The following is a 16,580-nucleotide window of genomic DNA, read 5'->3' on the forward strand; positions in this document are numbered from 1 at the left end:
ATGTGTTTTTTATTCATGTAGAGTTGTCACATGCTTGGGGGATGATTACTGTCATTTCAGTCAAACACAGCTGTCTCCTTCTGTTATTCAACGCTCTCTGTGCTCATCCTCTGGAGACCTTGATCAGTGTATGGCCTGTCATGTTGACAGAAGTGTTGAACTGTGAATATGTCCATGCATATGCATACCTGAGTCCTCCGAGTCCTTGCTGTCAGGGGCGTCCTCCATGTCATCATCAGACATCTCCATCTCCTCCTCTCGCCTGATGCCCATCAGCTGCTCGTTGTGCATGTTTCTGATCTCCTGTGAAACACAGCCAAAAAAGGGGCGGCTCAGAACTGCAGAGACTCATGGGTGATGCACGTTTTAGCAGGTGCTAGCAGGAGCAGGATCAATAGTGAGGCACTTCTTTGATTTCACTGCTGATGTTCAGCAATAGCTGTAAAGAATGCTTGGTACAGAACAAAGGCGTGTGGATGAATAAAGATGAAAAGGATGGTCTCAGAGCTGGTGCAAATACCTCCTCTGGCACAGCGATAGGGCAGGTGGTAGCACAAATTTCGCAAGACCCCACAGTTTGTACGTGTTATTTGGAGAAAACAGCACATTCATGCAGCTAAAATACATGAAGTGTGACTCTGAAAACCACAGCTTTGACAACTTCAGAAGACACCAAATTAAGGACAACAAAGCATGAAATGTGTCTTAGTTTGTTTCTTTACACCCATGTTTTATTCTTACTGAGTGCACACCTGGAAACCCACAGGAGTGACTGTAAAACACCAATCTTCTCTGATTCACTTCACCCCTACATACAGAATCCCTAATGACTGCATCCATCTGGAGCACAGGAACCAGAAGCAGTTTTCAAAATGGTTTAAAGATTAAGGTCAACCCAGTGAATTAAACTTGCTGTAAATTAGCCCAAACCTTCCAGGTGTGTGTCAAGAGAAATGCAAAACAAACAAACGAACCCCTCATTACACACTTCACACACTGCATTCAAGCTTAGACCGAACCATGAACATCCTGTCTGGTAGAAAGTGTGTTTGCATGGGGCTTTAAACACCGTTCAGCTTTCATTCCCCGCAGTGAGTAGATGTTTGAGCTACAGTGTCTCTATTAAAAAGACGAGGTCTGACGCTAAAGGAGAAGGAGGAAGACGTCACCGCTGATAAACCTGTGAAGAGACACAGAGAAACCTCTTGCACACTCAGAGGGTTGAAGGTCACGGAAAAAGGAAGAAGACCATCGACACTGAAGGCAGGATGTGTGTAAACATGGGTGGGAAAAACAAAATGTTATATTAGAACAAAATCTCCTTCTTCTTCTAAATCCAATACGATCCAGTCGACTCCAAAACACACAAATTGTAACTATACACACAAGGATATCTGGTCATCGTTAGCAAACCAGTATGCATTGAAACACATATATACAAACACCAGAGACAGGAGCGTTTGATCAATGACAGGCTCAAAACACTCCTAAAAAGCAAAAGGGAGCAAAAAGCTGCCCAAGAGTAAGTGAACTCACAACCATCTGTCAGCGGACGTTATCAGCCTGAGCCCGTGGCAGAGGTCAAACAGGTTCTCTACACACACGACCACATGCAGACACACAACCATCTGGTGTGCGCGGAGCACGTTGTGTACACGCACACATCCGCTGCATACACACAGGCTCACACACCACATAAAAACACTGATAGAGGGAGGCAGCTGTTGTCTGATTCTGCCTGGAAGCTGCAGCTCCTCAACACTGGCGCTCGTTCCATATTTCACCTCCAGGCCTGAGAATCATACTGAATGTACAATGACTGAGAGTGAAACTGGCTGGCTATTTGATGATAAACTATCCCTGAGCAACTGCGCTTACTTAACTATGCTCCTTATGCTGGCCAGAGGCTGCCAGTCCTATACGTGGCGGCCTCTGAGGCAGGTCTGTATGATGAACATGAAAGTAAATCTGCATGAAGCCCCATTTGTGATTATGAATCCAATCACTCCATGTAATGTAAAAAAAAAAGACCTGAGCTGAAAGTGATTGAAAATTAGCACCTACGCCTGCCACTCTATGCAGCTGACTGACACTTTCAGCTCATCATTTTGGCTCTCTGACCCTCACACAGAATGTATAGTTGCATCTCACAGCTGTTATTAAACCCATATATATAACCCGAAGGCAGCAGTTCCCAGCTGAGCGCACCCTACCAGCCTGGCGATTAATGACAGAGAGTTCAAGCAAACACGTTGCTGGTGAAGGAAGTCGAGCATGTAGCAAGCCAAGAGCCCAAAATATCAGTAGCTGATGGCGACCAAAATGTGAATATTAGACTTCTTCTCGATCAAGACTCAGAGAGGACGCACATGCTCTCCTGCAACTGTTTGCTGACAGGTTGGGTTTTATATGGTTTGTTGGAGACTTCCTGGCAGCTCAAATGTTAAATGAAGCTTTAAACCTGCAATGACTGATTTCTGGCCACTGACAGACAGCAGAAACAAGCTGTAAATACTGTGAAAAGCTGTTTTTTCTTTTATTCCTGAGGGAAATAATTGGCTCTTTAGATGCTAAATGCTCCACTACGTCGCTAACTTTGTGCAAACAGGTGGCTTTTTGAGCCGGCAATGCTTTAGTGCTGCTGGAAAAGATGCCGAGTGAGAGAGACCAAACAAGTTGTTTTAGTCGTGAAGCGAGAACAATGAGCCGAGAGCCAGAGTCCGGTGGTAATTATCGGTAGGTTTGTCACTATGAACAACCTGTTACATACAATTAGTCATTTGATCCATTGTTAAGATATAAATACTGATTACAGTACATGGGCGGAAAAATACTTTTTACCAGCTTAATGTATTCATTTTTACCTGTTGAATGTGCACTTCCCTGCTCTGTATAAACTTACTTATAGAAAGCTATAGAGAGATATAGACTCAAGCTGGGCCGATGCTGAGCATAAATGACTTCAGCTGTCTGCTCGCCTCTCACTCTGAGACACACACACACGCTCTCTCTCTCTCTCTCTCACACACACACACACACACACACACACGCAAAAAACGCACTCTGAATGAGAATAAAGCCTATTCTCACAGGTATAACACACGGTAAAGCAGCTGCAAGAGAAAATCGCTACAAAGAACGTTTGAACCAGGATGTCTTTTAAAGGATTTATTCATAACAATGTTTTCTGAATGAGGACATATTCTGCAGTAAACCGTCCACCCACAGTGGTCTCTTTTGCTCACATCTATGGTCATGTTGTACTCCCTGGTGTATGTGGTGTGTATACAGCATCTCTATAAAGAAAGTCTGAGAAAGAATGGACAGATCCCTGAGGCTTGATGAAAACACTCTGGTATCCACATAATAGATTTCAATACTAGGGAATACTTTACTTGTGCTACAGTGTATATATACAAAAGAGTGATTGCCTGACAAGCAGATCCCTGAGAGACCCTCAAGGTCTGAGTGAGGGAGGACAACAATACAAAAGTGGTCTTTCCTGACGTCACGCAACCAGACATGCACTCAAGCATTTGCAAATAAACATGCATCATCCAGCTTCCTACTTACTCATCATGTATGTGCTAAAAGATCTCCACACAAGCTATTATAAGCATGGTAAGTTCTCAGAAATGGCTGCTGGAAAGATGGGTAATTTCACTGTTTCCATGACTCTGTAGCAAACCTGAACATTAGAGCAACAATTTTACTTTGTAACACCTACCTTTAAAGAGATGTTTTTGTACAAGTTGATTGCTGCTCCTGCTGTATGAGATTCTGTCATTATTGTGTGTTTGTGTGTGAGTGCGTGCCTAAAATTACTCTAAATTACATCTCAAATCTGTTCAAAGAAACTTACCAATTGGATATGATCATATATGGTCCATTAGACCCAGGACTGCACCACACTCCAGACCCTCCATTACATACAACCCATCATCATGCTAATTAATGCTCCATTTGGCACAGAGGGAAAATGGTGATAGTGGATGAGGGGGGGGAAAAAAACAAAACAAAACACTTGGATTTGAAAATAAATACGCTCTTATGGCTCAAGATGTTCCTCCTTAATTATCCACTCAAAAGAAAATCTTAAAATCTTGTGCAGATTATTTACCTGTGCTCTGGACACCGTTAGAAGAGATGGAAAACTCACCCAGCAGTTTGTATCACGGGAGAGGGCAGTGGTGGAGGGAGGAGAGGGGAGGGGAGGAGGCAGGGGCAGAGGTTTGTGACCTGGTTTTGTCTGTATCTCACGCTGGCTGGAGTGAGCAGGCACCTGTGCTGCAGCCTGGCTTCATTCACAGTACTTACTGTAACAAGGAGTCTGCTCTTTTGACTCCTCTGATTGCATTTTTTCTTCACTTGTTTCAATAAGAGTATCATTAAGTGATGCTATTGTAAGCATTCTAACTAGCAATAGAAAAATAAAGAACTTTACAAAGAGCAAAAGAGGAAACAGGTGTCGAAAAAAATGGGATAAAGTCTAATTTTTCATAAATCATGTGAACAGCAGAATGAAATCGAAAGTGTACTAACCTCCGCTTGTTTGCGCCACATGTCCAGGTTCTTGCGCTGAGCTTTGGAGAAATGGTCCCATGCCTTTTGTTTGGAAGCAGCTTGGAATACAGACACAATCTGTTCAACTGTGGCGGGATGCAGGGAAGGACCAGAGACCATCCAGAGACAGAGAGAGAAAGAAAGACAGAGGGCAGGTGGGAAGGAGCAGAGGAGTGAGAAAGTGGAGTCAACTAGGGATGTTAAGAACTGTGTGTGTGTGTGTGTGTGTGTGTGTGTGTGTGTGTGTGTGTGTGTGTGTTCGTGTCTGCGTGTGTGCGTGTGCAAGCGTGTGATCTACTTACCAGCTGATGCCAATGCATCATCTGTGGATGGTTGGTCAGATAGTTCCCACACGCAAACCTTCAGTCATATGTGATCTACTGCTTTGTTTAGAATAAAGCTCGCTAACACTGCAGCTCTGCTCTGACTGACTTTGATTTTTATTAGCCGCTGGCATCGCTCTACTGACGGGACTGGATATGCTGCTATGGCGCTCCTACGTAACATTACTGATGCTGGTGATCCTCTGATACCTACACTGTACTCTGTGTGGCAAACATGAGCATGCTAACATGCTAAACTCAGATTGTGCACGTGGCAAACATTACACCTGCTGAACATGCACATGTTGCCAAAGATGCTCTGCGCCTAAGTGCAGGCTGGAGACTCTTTGTCTCGTTTCATATTTGTCTAACAAGGGAAATTTTGCTAAGCAACTGGCAGCTGCCAAAAATAACCTACTTAAGTGTGCCACTGTTGACCACTGTGGAGCTCCACCACAGCAGTCGGCTGTTAGGAATCTCGCCCAAGGACACCTTTTTAAAGTAGCAGAGTGCTCCTGATTTACTTTGCCTATGCAGATTTCTCTCTTCTTTAAAAAGGAACCGCTTCGAGCTTCTGCAGTTAACCCTTCAGTGCAACTGTAGCTGCAAAATGACGATGCAGAAACCGAACACTGGACTGAGTCTGATTTAGACCAGACCTTTAACTCTGAGGTTTCCTACCCGTCTCCATGTGCAAGACGACAGCTGCTCTGAGTCCATCTTAGCTCAGTGTATTGATATAGTTATTCCATGTTGTCATGTGGGTGGTCATGGAGGAGTGCATGGGTGGTCTGTGTATCCCAGAGGTCCCAATGTACACAGGGAAGGGTGGTGGGAGTCAATATGACCACCAGCTAAGTGTCTATGTGTGTGTGTGTGTGAGTGTGTGTGTGTGTGTGTGTGTGGGGTGTGTGTGTGTGTTTGCAGAGTGTGTGAGAGGCAGAGAACAGTACAGGGATCAATAGCGTCTTCCCAGCACCCTGTAATTTGATGGAGCAGATCGATGGTGGAGTCAGAGAAGGGAGGAAAGGGTAGACGTTCAGGCCTGTGAGCTTATATGAAAGTATCTATGTGTGTGTTTGTGTGTGTGAGAGAGAGAGAGAGAGAGAGGGAGAAACATTTTTATATTCTAGCTGTTTTCAATGTGGGAGAAAGCAGTTCAAACAGAAACTCTTCACAGTGAGGTCTGTGGATTATCTTTAGAAAAGGGGACATTGTTTCGGGAGAGGCAAGATGCTTTTGAGTCTTTGAAACATGCTTTTTTTCTCAATACTTTGAGCACTACGAGCAAATTTCTCTGCACCTTTATTATATCTGTGCAGCAGCAGAAGACTGAGAAGCTCATACCTAAAACCTGGGCACAAAAAATGAAAGCGATCTGCATTTTAAAACACCACGAGAGATTAGGTGACAATAAGGTTATTGTGACGTGGGTGAACTGACCTTTGAGGCCTTGCATCAATGGTAGACTTATGTGGAAGGAAAATAAAAGCACTGACGGACTGAATGTATTTGGTATGGACAGAGGGTTGCTCCCGAGTAAAACTTGTAAAGCCTCCTCAGAGGAGCTCAGTCTCCATGTTATCATTAACATGACCCACAGGGCACGAGGAGGCAGGCAGAGTCATGAATAGGAATGTGTTTGTATGGGCTGAAATGATGGAGGATAGCTAATACAAGGACAGCAACTCAGCTTCTCTCTGTGTAGTTTAAACTGCACACACACAGACATACACCTTCTCTATATATTGTTTACCTAATACTCAAACGCAACAACACCTGAGTACTTGGTTTTATCTTCAAGGATGTTGACATTCTCTTTAACATGCGTGTGGTGTGCTGCAGGCGGTGGTGTAAACCAGAGGCTGCACAGCCAAAGCCATCAAATGTGGGAAGGTCGTATACTTCGCCTTTGGCCTTTTATCAGCCGAAATGAGCCAAGCATGCATGTACTGTATATGTTTGTATTCATGCAATGAATGCGTTGAGCTACTTACTACTTTCATCTGAAGGCAACCTGAATAATATTCCAGTCAAGCCGCTGGCACCAGTATTTTTTGTTTCCTTGTCAGGTTTAAAATATTGGTATCTCAGGACCAGGAGACTGAATGCCTCGTGGTTTAGAGTGACACAACAGCACTGATAGGAAAGAAATGAAACTTACCTTTAAGCCTTCCAAAAGCAAACTAGCATGAAACAAGATGGCTTCTATGATGCTATTAAACTCAATCTTGATCTCCACAATGTGAACTCCTTAGTGATAATTACTGCGCACACATGCTTTGTGTATCATGTGAGTGTTAATGGAGGCCTGTGATCAACATCATACTTACTTATTTGCAGCATTATGGGATTTTGTCTTCCGTTGTGAATGCCTGACTGTATACTGCCCTCCGATCTACAGTATGTTTATGATGTGTGTCTAGTCGTCCGGCAGGGAAACTTACACTGAACCAGAAACTTGGCCAAGCATGGATTGGACTCATGCTTTTCCTCCTCCACCTCCTGCACATAGTATACTGCACAACAAGTATCGTGTATTCTGGTCATAAACTTTAAATGAGTTAGTCTCTCGCTCAGTGTGAGTGATCCTGAACGAACTTTGGCCATTATACAAAAGTGATGACACACTGCTGTGCATTTACAGTATATACAGTACAAACTGTAGTACACATCCAAGTCTGTAGTGTGAGTGATTAGGAACAGACGACTCACATTGAGCCACTATGCCGGCCAGAGCGGTCTTGAACTTGTCCTTGGCCTCCTCCATCTCCTTCTCGTGCTGACTCTTCTCGCCCGTCAGCCGGCGGATGTGGCCGTTGGAGGACTGGATCATGGAGTAGAAATTATTGGCATTCCTGCGGTTGACTTCACCCCGTTCCAACCAGGTCAAGAGCACACGCACCGCTTCGGGAAACTTGCCATCGTCTGGCCAGGACACAGAGAGGAAGAGTCAGATTCTATGCAGGAAGGCAAAAATAAATTATTCCTGCGCGGTCCCAGGACACTGAACACAACAGCTGGCAAGCCAAAAAAGATTGCAAAACCTTGTAAAACATTATAATCATAATTCATGTCAGACAAGGCTGTATAGTGTGAGCACACAGCTCTGCTTTCTGGTGGGTAGCAGATATTTACAACACTATAAAGGACAACTTAAAATAAATACAGTAGCGTGCAATTTTTATTTTGTTGAGCGAAAGGTAGACAAAGTAAAGCAAGGTGACACTGGAAAAAAGATTAAAAATAACAACACCACAGTAAACTGAAGAGAACAAGGGCGAGGGAATAAAGAGACTTCTGTGCCATTGGATGAAAGGAAAGACGAGAACATGTGACAGACTGTCAAAATCTTCACCAAGAGAACAACTTCACAGACCACAGTGACGACGTTTACATGCACAAAGTAGTCCCGCTTTCTGCCCTCGTTCCTACGAAGCTGTTTATGTGGATAATGGAAATTAAGATTCCACTAACACTCCTGTTCACGTGCAGTTGTGCATTAACAAACACAGCCCTCGCTCTTTCATTCGTTCAACCACCGTCTGGAAAAAGGTCAGCGTTGTGATATTTGCTCATATCCAAAAGCCTGTTGATCTAAGATGACCAGAAATGTGGGCTTTTATTCTGTGCATGCATCTCTTCACCCGCCTCTCTACGGTCAGAGCTGAACGTAAACAGGCGAGAGGCTGTGTGCGTCTTAAACGGATAATGCTCCATTCCAAACAATGTCTGTTTCATGATATCCAAACAGAATACGCTGTTTACATGACCTTTGGAAAATTCTGAATATTGTCACATTTGGAATAATAGTGGAATATTAGTGGGCGTGCAAATGTGGTCAATGATGCATGCAGGACACGGAGAAAGAAGTAAAAAGGGCGTGAAACCCGTTTAGAGGCAGTCTGAGGGAAAAGTTGAGCTTCTTGTCATCAAAAGCACGAATCAGGACAGGAATATAACTGGAACTGAAAAGTGCTAAACCCCCTTTTGGAACATTCAGAAAAAAGTAAACCTAAATCTGCAGGAAATAGACAGGATGTGTGTTTTCACAGCAGCAGCCCAAAGTGATCAGAGACAAATCCACGGCTACAACAGCACTGAGGCCAGAGAAGGCAGAGCTAAAAAAGACACTCGCAAATGGTAAGGAGGCAGAAAGTCACAGCCATTTTGTTATCGCGCAACTGTGACTGAGACCTGGAAGTGTCATTGCTCATTAGCGGAACAAGTTTATTCAGCCAGAAACGGCGAGAAGAGGGAGGAAAGGAGATCGGGAGGAGAAAATGGCATGGATGAGCAGAGAAGAACAGAGAGCGCAGAAAAGAGAGGACAAAGGACAAGATAAGGGAGAGGGGCATGTGCTGAGGGGAGAGTAAACTGATATACTGTGTTTAACAGCCTATGTGTAAAGTCTTGCTTGCTCCTGCTTCGTCAGTTTTACAGGCTGCAGTTTAGGGCCGCTGCTGTAATGCCTTGGCTCGCATCGGATGTCCTCTCCAAGCTCTCAAATGTCTTTCTATCTTTTCTTCCACTCGTTTCAGGGTTTTACTTTTTTACCAAGCTCTGTTTCTTATGTTTGTTTAATCATATCATGCACACAATTTGTGTCTTATATTTTACCACGGCTACCAACCTTTGATCTTGTCTCCCAGCTGGCTGCACTCGTGCTCGGAGTAGTGGACGATGGGAGGAGGTGAGGGCGGCCGGAGGCGATCCTCCTCCATCTTGCGCCGGTGCCTCTCCTCTCTGGCCAACATGCGCTGGCGACACTCCCACTCGTACAGGTCGTCTCTGGCCTGGGCGAAGTCCACGTGGAGGCGGCCGGTGTCTTTTTTGTCTGTGCTGGAGCCCAAGCGGACACGATAACCTATAGGAGAGGTGCAAAAAATGTCCAAATTAAAAACCAAAAAGAAAGAGCCTCAGCTGTGAGCATGTTAGCATTTAGCTCAAAGCATTGCCACGCCTGAGTGGACTCTCACAGAGACGATGGCTGTAGCCTCTTCTTCCTCTTACTAGATATTTGACAGTAGAGAGCAACAAGAAATAAAGGGGGAGAGAGAACAGGGTGACATGTGACAAAAGGTCCCCAGTCGATTTGAGAATCGACGAAGCCTTGACAGCTGTCAACTTCACACTTCCAACTCACATCTGACAGTCACTCCTATCATAAAATATTAATTTCTCAGCAAAATATATACAATATGATCATCACTTAAGGCCTATATCTTCCAGATGAAAATGAAAAAAAAAAAAAAAAGTGAGTTAGGGATACTGTGCATCTTTTTCTTTCAACGCAAATTCAAAATATGCCTGGAAGCACGAATTTGAGTCGACTGAACAGCAGAGTGAACACAGTGAAGACGGAGCGGGAGACCAAGGAAGGTACACACATGAGCTTTTCTTCGGGTTCGTTACTGGGTGTCTTTCTGGGCCAGTTGTCAATCAGCTTCCACAATATGAATTTAGACCTGTTAACCAATCAAGGCAAACCACTGAGCCAGCACTTTATGGAGGTCCGCCTGTCTCTCTGCACACTTGTCACTTCCTTTTTAACTTGTTGGACGCCGTCATTTCAGAGGATGTACTGTTGCTGTAGGGTTTTGTGGAGTACAGAAGGCCTGTGTCATTTTGTCAATACATGAGAGAGACTTAGGAAGGCCAATTACTTCTCTAGTAGCACTGAAAGACCACAATATCCCTCATTACCTCACTACTCCCCTCTTATCCTCACACTCTCCTCCTTACTCAATTTTCACTAATGGCTGGTTGCGGAGCTGAAGTGAAATCATGCCTATTTTGTCATTTAATTGGTTGAAATGATCAGAGTGAGTGTTTGTGTGTGTTCTAGCCGGACACAATAATGATGCCCGGTGCGATTCACCCACTCTCGTCACATCAAAAGGGGGGCAGCGGTGGATGCCAGTGCAAACAGGAAAAGAAATGCATGTGAGTTCAGGGGGGGTTCTACTTCAGTCCGCTCTCTCTGCTTCAGGCTCCCAATCTAACACTACGTCAATATTTCATATGAGGAGGTCTCAGTGTGCTAGGGTTGCTGGAGTGTGTGTCCTTTCCTGGGTACTATGTTTGCACAGGGTGTGTGTGTGTGTGTGTGTGTGTGTGTGTGTGTGTGTGTAGGTGGGGTATTATTTATGGCAAAACTACACAGCTCTGTCATCTGGCTAATATATGGGCCTCAGCTCCCACATCTCACTGTAAGAACAGAGGCAGACGAAATCACAGGATCTTTCATTCAAACAAAGTCTGACATGCATACGCGCGCGCACACACACACACACGTTGTGTTTTTATCACTTGTGGGGACATTACATAGACTTACATTCATTCTCTGGAGCCTTACCCTAACCCTAACCACTATCTGCATCTTCCTAACCCTAAACCTAACCTTACCTAACCCATAACCCTATCCTCAGTCTTCACCCTAAAATTTAATGATTTACATTAAGGGGAACTGCACTTTGTCCCCATAAGGCATGTGAGTCCCCACAATGTGACACAGGAAATGCATGACCACACTCTTAATAACACTGGGAATGCTACTGAGTTAGGACCTGAAAAAGTAGGAATAAAGAGATTTAAGACATCTGGACTGTGAAGATGAAGATTGAGATAGAAAAACATAAGCTGGTGTCACTCCGTTTCTAGGCAGCATTATTGTCAACCACTGTGAGTCTACCAACTGTTAACCCAGTGGAGTTGTGAAGAGGGAAGCAGAAGCTGAACTCCCATTTGGAAACGTTCTTTGAATGAACTTCTTAACATAGAAATGGGAGTATCGTGAATAATTTAACGATCATTTAGGTTTGCGCTGTGGCCACCAGTTTTAATTATTTACTTTGTTTCTGAAAAATCATATTTTCTGGGTACGTTTGGCATGGCGGGCGGCTTTAAATAATACAATACCCATGAGCCTCGGCATTGGTTGCTATGGAGAAGACGGCACGGATCAGAGCTGCTGTGGTTCAGAATGTGTTGTCGCTGCAGCTGAGAACAAAACGTGGCGCCGCTGATGCTGCATTCATCCAAAATTTACCCAGAATCCAAAAGTGAATTCATTTAAGATGCAGACTGTGAAATCATTTGTCTCAACAAATGCAATCTTTAGCCCTCACTCACATTTAGCAGCGCACATAATATAATTTTAAGCTCTGTGATTGGATATTTCTCACCAAAGCACACCAACTTTTTAATCAAGGGACAAGATGTTTTCTAATGCGGGAGAGTGCTTCAACTGTGACTCACCTAACATCACCTGACATATATACACTACACACACCAATGAGCAAGCTGGACAGTTAGCAAGATGAGGAATGATGAAGGCTTACCCGACAAGAAGAGAGCCTTGTCCACAGTAAACTCTTCAGCAAATCTGATATGGCAGAAGTTTTTCTTGCTTTTGCGTATGGCGGTGATGTCGCCACACTGTCCGAAGACCTCCATGATGAGCTGCTCGGTGGCGTTCTCTGGCAGACCGCCGACAAACACCGTCTTGCACCCCGGAGGGCGCTCTCTCGTGGCCGGAGGAGGAAGGTCTGAGCAAAAGTAGGAGAACACAGAAGAGAAAGTACAGTTATGAGTGCATGTCAGCCATCGCTTGGTTCAAACATTAAAAGTTGAATGATGAAACTGTGTACACATTTATGGAGAGGTTGTACAAACAAGTCAAGAAATGACTCAGCTGTCCCAGAACACTGAAACTCATTCATGTTGAGTGTGAATTATGCTCTTTGAGATGCTGAAGACAATATGTTCAATGGTAAGAACATACTGTTTTGATTAAATCGCTGCTGGAAATCATTCTGGCAGGCTGGAGGAGCAGGTTTCATTTCCTGTCTTTTGTTTTCACCCACAGAAATATGTATGCGTCTATGTACAGTCAATAACAGAAAATCCAAAAAACAACATTATCTGAACACAGGAGGAAAAGAAGCTCAACATCATCCAGAAATGCATTTATTCAATTCTTACCTTAAATGCTGCATTCGAATAGCCCTGATTTCACCAGGTTATAGAAATAACAAAAGCCATATATATAGCCATTTATACTGTATAATCTGCCTGCTAGGTGCTAGGTCAGTATATTCAACATGCATAAAAACACAGACAACACTATGACAGAACTGAGAACCAGCCACTTAACCGCAAACTGAGCCTTATTATATACATTAAAAATGAGCCATCATGGAAAGACTTCTAAGAGGGTAAAGTGGCACACAAGGAGTCTGCCATGATAAAGCATCGAATCCCCTCATAATGAGGAAAACAAAAGCAAATGCATGATATCCAGAAGGCATAAATGACAAATACTGTAAATCCCCAAAAGAACCTGCGGTCAAACTCAAAACCCAGGCGGAGAAGAGGAGGGCCAGGTCACATAAACATTTAAAGAAGAGGCAGAAAATATCATTTGGAAAACATACCACATGCTGGAGCTCGACGCTGGTAGAATTTGATTAAGTCATATTTAAAACATAGCACTTATGACCTAAAAAAAATGACAAAGCTTAATGCATGAATAATGATAACTTGGAGCAATATGCTCAGATCGTTTTTTGTTAGATAAATGTTAATATCAAACCATTCCATGCATGAAAATGAAATCCTTTTTGGCCACAAAGTGATTGCAAATCCTCTCATGTGGAAGGTCCCCTGCATTGCAAAAAATCACTTATTCAACACAGATGAGTGTTGACTGATCTAATCTCCAATAGATCAGGCTTCTCATCCATGATGAATGTGATTAGCCGGGTCTATGAGGAGTGAACCAGCTAATCAGTGGAACGCTGAGAACGCTGCGTTTCCGGGTGTCTGCTGGAAAGGCCTTGCAATCACAGATACTGACGCTCCCGCCGCTGCAGATATCGACACTCTGGAAAGAAGCGGGGTCGAACTTGTTTGGATACCTGAGGTGCATCATGAGGAGCACCAAGTAGAGCGATTCAGTTATCTTGGGGATTTTATGTAAGTGCGATCAAAAGGCTGTCAAACTGAAAACTTCAGTGACTTCACTGGGACTCAACAGTGAAGTCTGTTGTTCTCTATGACAAACAGTTGTGAAACAGATCTTGCCTCCTGGTTGACTTTTCTGACTCCAATCAGCCAAAACAAAAATATAGAAAAAGTCTTAAAACCCTCTGCCATCGCAGCTAAACTCTGTGAGAGGAAGAAAAGACAACTCAGGACTCAAAGTCTCATAATTTAATTTGATTACGTAATCTTAAAAAACATAACATGGTCGAAATTTACTGCTCCAAACCTCAACTGTGGGACCAGATTTAGGTGGTGAAAGAAAGAATGAAATCATATCATCAGTACTGAGCCAGTATTAATGCTTCACATTCAGTGGAACCAGCTGTCCTATTAAAGATGAATCCTAATAGTATGACAATAGATAAACCAACCGACCAAGTGGAATACATACTTAACACACAAAAAAGGGAAAAAATTTATGGGATGTCGAGCAGTGAAAACACCACAATCCAAAGTCAGAGTTTTCTTCTGGCTAAAAAGATTTATCAGATCGTAATCCCCCTGCTGTCAGAGCTCCTTGTACTCTCATGCAGTACTCTGAAGAGTTGCAACAAAACTTTCAGTCCCTGAGTCCAAGCCAGCACTGCCTCTTTCTTTTAACTGTCTGTCTCACACACACAGCCTACCGCTGCTTATTCCTCCCACTGCCTCCTCCTTCCATTAAAAGTGACTGGTAAAGCAAAATACTGACTGAAGTTTCATTGCTTGACCTCCACAGCTGGCGGATTAAACTAGTTTTGAGTTGAGAGGGACGGAAAAAGTGAAGGTGGAGCAGAAAAAGCTTGCGATAGCAAGAAAAAGCTTTGTTGGCAGGTGCAACAAAGACTTCCAAATTAACTGACCTTTTCGGTCCACGAGTGGCTGATGGTGGCGATGGTGGTGATGGGGAGGACACAGACAAGAGAACAGGTGCAGTGCAGCAGCAACCCAGCGTGTCATGTTGTAAATTCAGTAAAAATTGTTTTTGCAGAAGAAATTTTTGGATGTTTTGGCTTCAGTTGGGTAATTTGTTAGTAGCCAGTAGCTAGTTTGCAGGAGTGAGATAATTTTGCTATCCTCTCAGCTACCTGCTGTGCTGCTGAACCCCACTGTTCTGCACATTTGGACATTTTATGCAAATGCACTAAGCACAAGATTAGGATGAACTATTCATGATGTCCTGATTGAATTAAAATAAACACATGATATTATGCAATATATGACAGTCCTCGCGACTGCATTTATTATGCAAATAAAAAGCAGCTGAACCTGAGGCACGGAAAGGCAGGAAGAGGACAGAGTGAGCAGCTTCTGCAGGATCCACTGTGGAAATCGTAACTTGTGGGTGCTGCTGCCAGACAGTTTAAAAAGTGCTTTTTTCTGTCTAACTCAGAATGGGCGTCCCTTTGAGGAACTATGAGATGGACACACACACAAAGCCAGTAATCTAAACACAGACAGACAGGGAGGAGAGAGAGGAGGATGGAGGGTCCGTGTGAGAAAAAAAGAGCAAGGGGTAGAGAGACCAGAAGTGTTTGGAAACTTTCTTATATGAATATTTTGCCCAACCTTTTTGCAAATACTGAAGATACAAATATTAGAAATAACCAACATAATGCAATAATTACTAAAACACAACAAACTACCTTAAAAAATTTACCACAAAATTGAATCTGGTGTACTAGATTGAATTAAGATGTACTGTACAAGACTGTTTTTCTGCTATTGATTTTGAATCTTGGGAAAATTAGACTGCATTTGGAGATACTACGAATCATTGGCTGACTAATAAGCTGGCTGATGTGCTTTTATTCTGACATGTTACTTTGGCCATATATGGAGGATGCTGTAAAGTTCTCAGTCCAGCTCCGTCCCACACGCTTGCCGCCTGTGTGGCCACCCACCGGTCTGCTACACTAACACAGGTCATCATCATCCATCACTGACTGCTGGGGAGGAGGCTTCAACTGTCAAAGGACTGTTATTCAGAAGACAAACTACATTTACACACGCTCAAGTAAACGTATTCAGTTCATTCACGTCACACATGAGCAAACGCAAGGCGTGAACCTGCACGCATGAAGATTTATCACACGGGCGGAGGAGCCGGCACAGGACGAGGACTTCCCTGCCGTACGCTATTAGTCCAGTTGTTTGCTGCCCATTAGTCTTGGTTGACTGATGAATTTTGATTATTTTTAAAGTTCCTAGTCATTGCTGGGACTAGATAAACATCCATGGCATCGCAATAAAACTTAAAGACAATTAAGACAAACTTGTGCATGAGCAGTGATACCAAAAAAGATTTTTCAAACTGATCAATTAATCCAAGAATTCAGATGACCAACAACTGCAAGATAACAGCAAAGAGACAAAAAAGCATTCCTGTAGTTGGGCGTACTTCCTCATTCAAGCTATATGTGTGCATATTTAACACTGGACACACCAGTATCCTCACAGCTCAAAAGAATACGTTCCATCTTTCCTCAAAGGTAATTATGAAATATCTCTCCCAGACGGCCTCAGAAGTTTAAAAGAGTAAGAAAGACACACAGCATAAGAGTTTGGTAGTTTTGACTGCCAAACTGAGCCCACTGGTCCAGAAAGTCTTTGGAAACCATTTAAAGAAGGAAAAGGCTCCACATCACTTCAGCACCGGGTAGGCGG

At 43.5% G+C, this 16,580-nt stretch overlaps 2 protein-coding genes across 4 annotated transcripts in view; both read right to left on the bottom strand.

Annotated features, from left to right (window-relative positions):
* rpl36a (ribosomal protein L36A) overlaps positions 1 to 16,580 on the bottom strand; it is a 324,940-nt gene that overhangs the window by 106,748 nt on the left and 201,612 nt on the right. The window lies entirely within an intron of this gene.
* Positions 1 to 16,580, bottom strand: part of enox2 (ecto-NOX disulfide-thiol exchanger 2) — a 167,769-nt gene that overhangs the window by 18,197 nt on the left and 132,992 nt on the right. For all 3 annotated transcript variants that reach the window (XM_070962542.1, XM_070962543.1, XM_070962544.1), the window contains 5 exons: positions 12,230 to 12,436; positions 9,520 to 9,753; positions 7,602 to 7,814; positions 4,543 to 4,649; positions 189 to 303 (listed from right to left, as the gene is read on the bottom strand). In XM_070962542.1, the coding sequence (XP_070818643.1) occupies positions 189 to 303; positions 4,543 to 4,649; positions 7,602 to 7,814; positions 9,520 to 9,753; positions 12,230 to 12,436 (876 nt within the window). The remainder of the gene's footprint in view (positions 1 to 188; positions 304 to 4,542; positions 4,650 to 7,601; positions 7,815 to 9,519; positions 9,754 to 12,229; positions 12,437 to 16,580) is intronic.

This window comes from Chaetodon trifascialis, chromosome 5 (genome assembly GCF_039877785.1).
Source record: "Chaetodon trifascialis isolate fChaTrf1 chromosome 5, fChaTrf1.hap1, whole genome shotgun sequence".
Lineage (NCBI taxonomy): Eukaryota > Metazoa > Chordata > Actinopteri > Chaetodontiformes > Chaetodontidae > Chaetodon > Chaetodon trifascialis.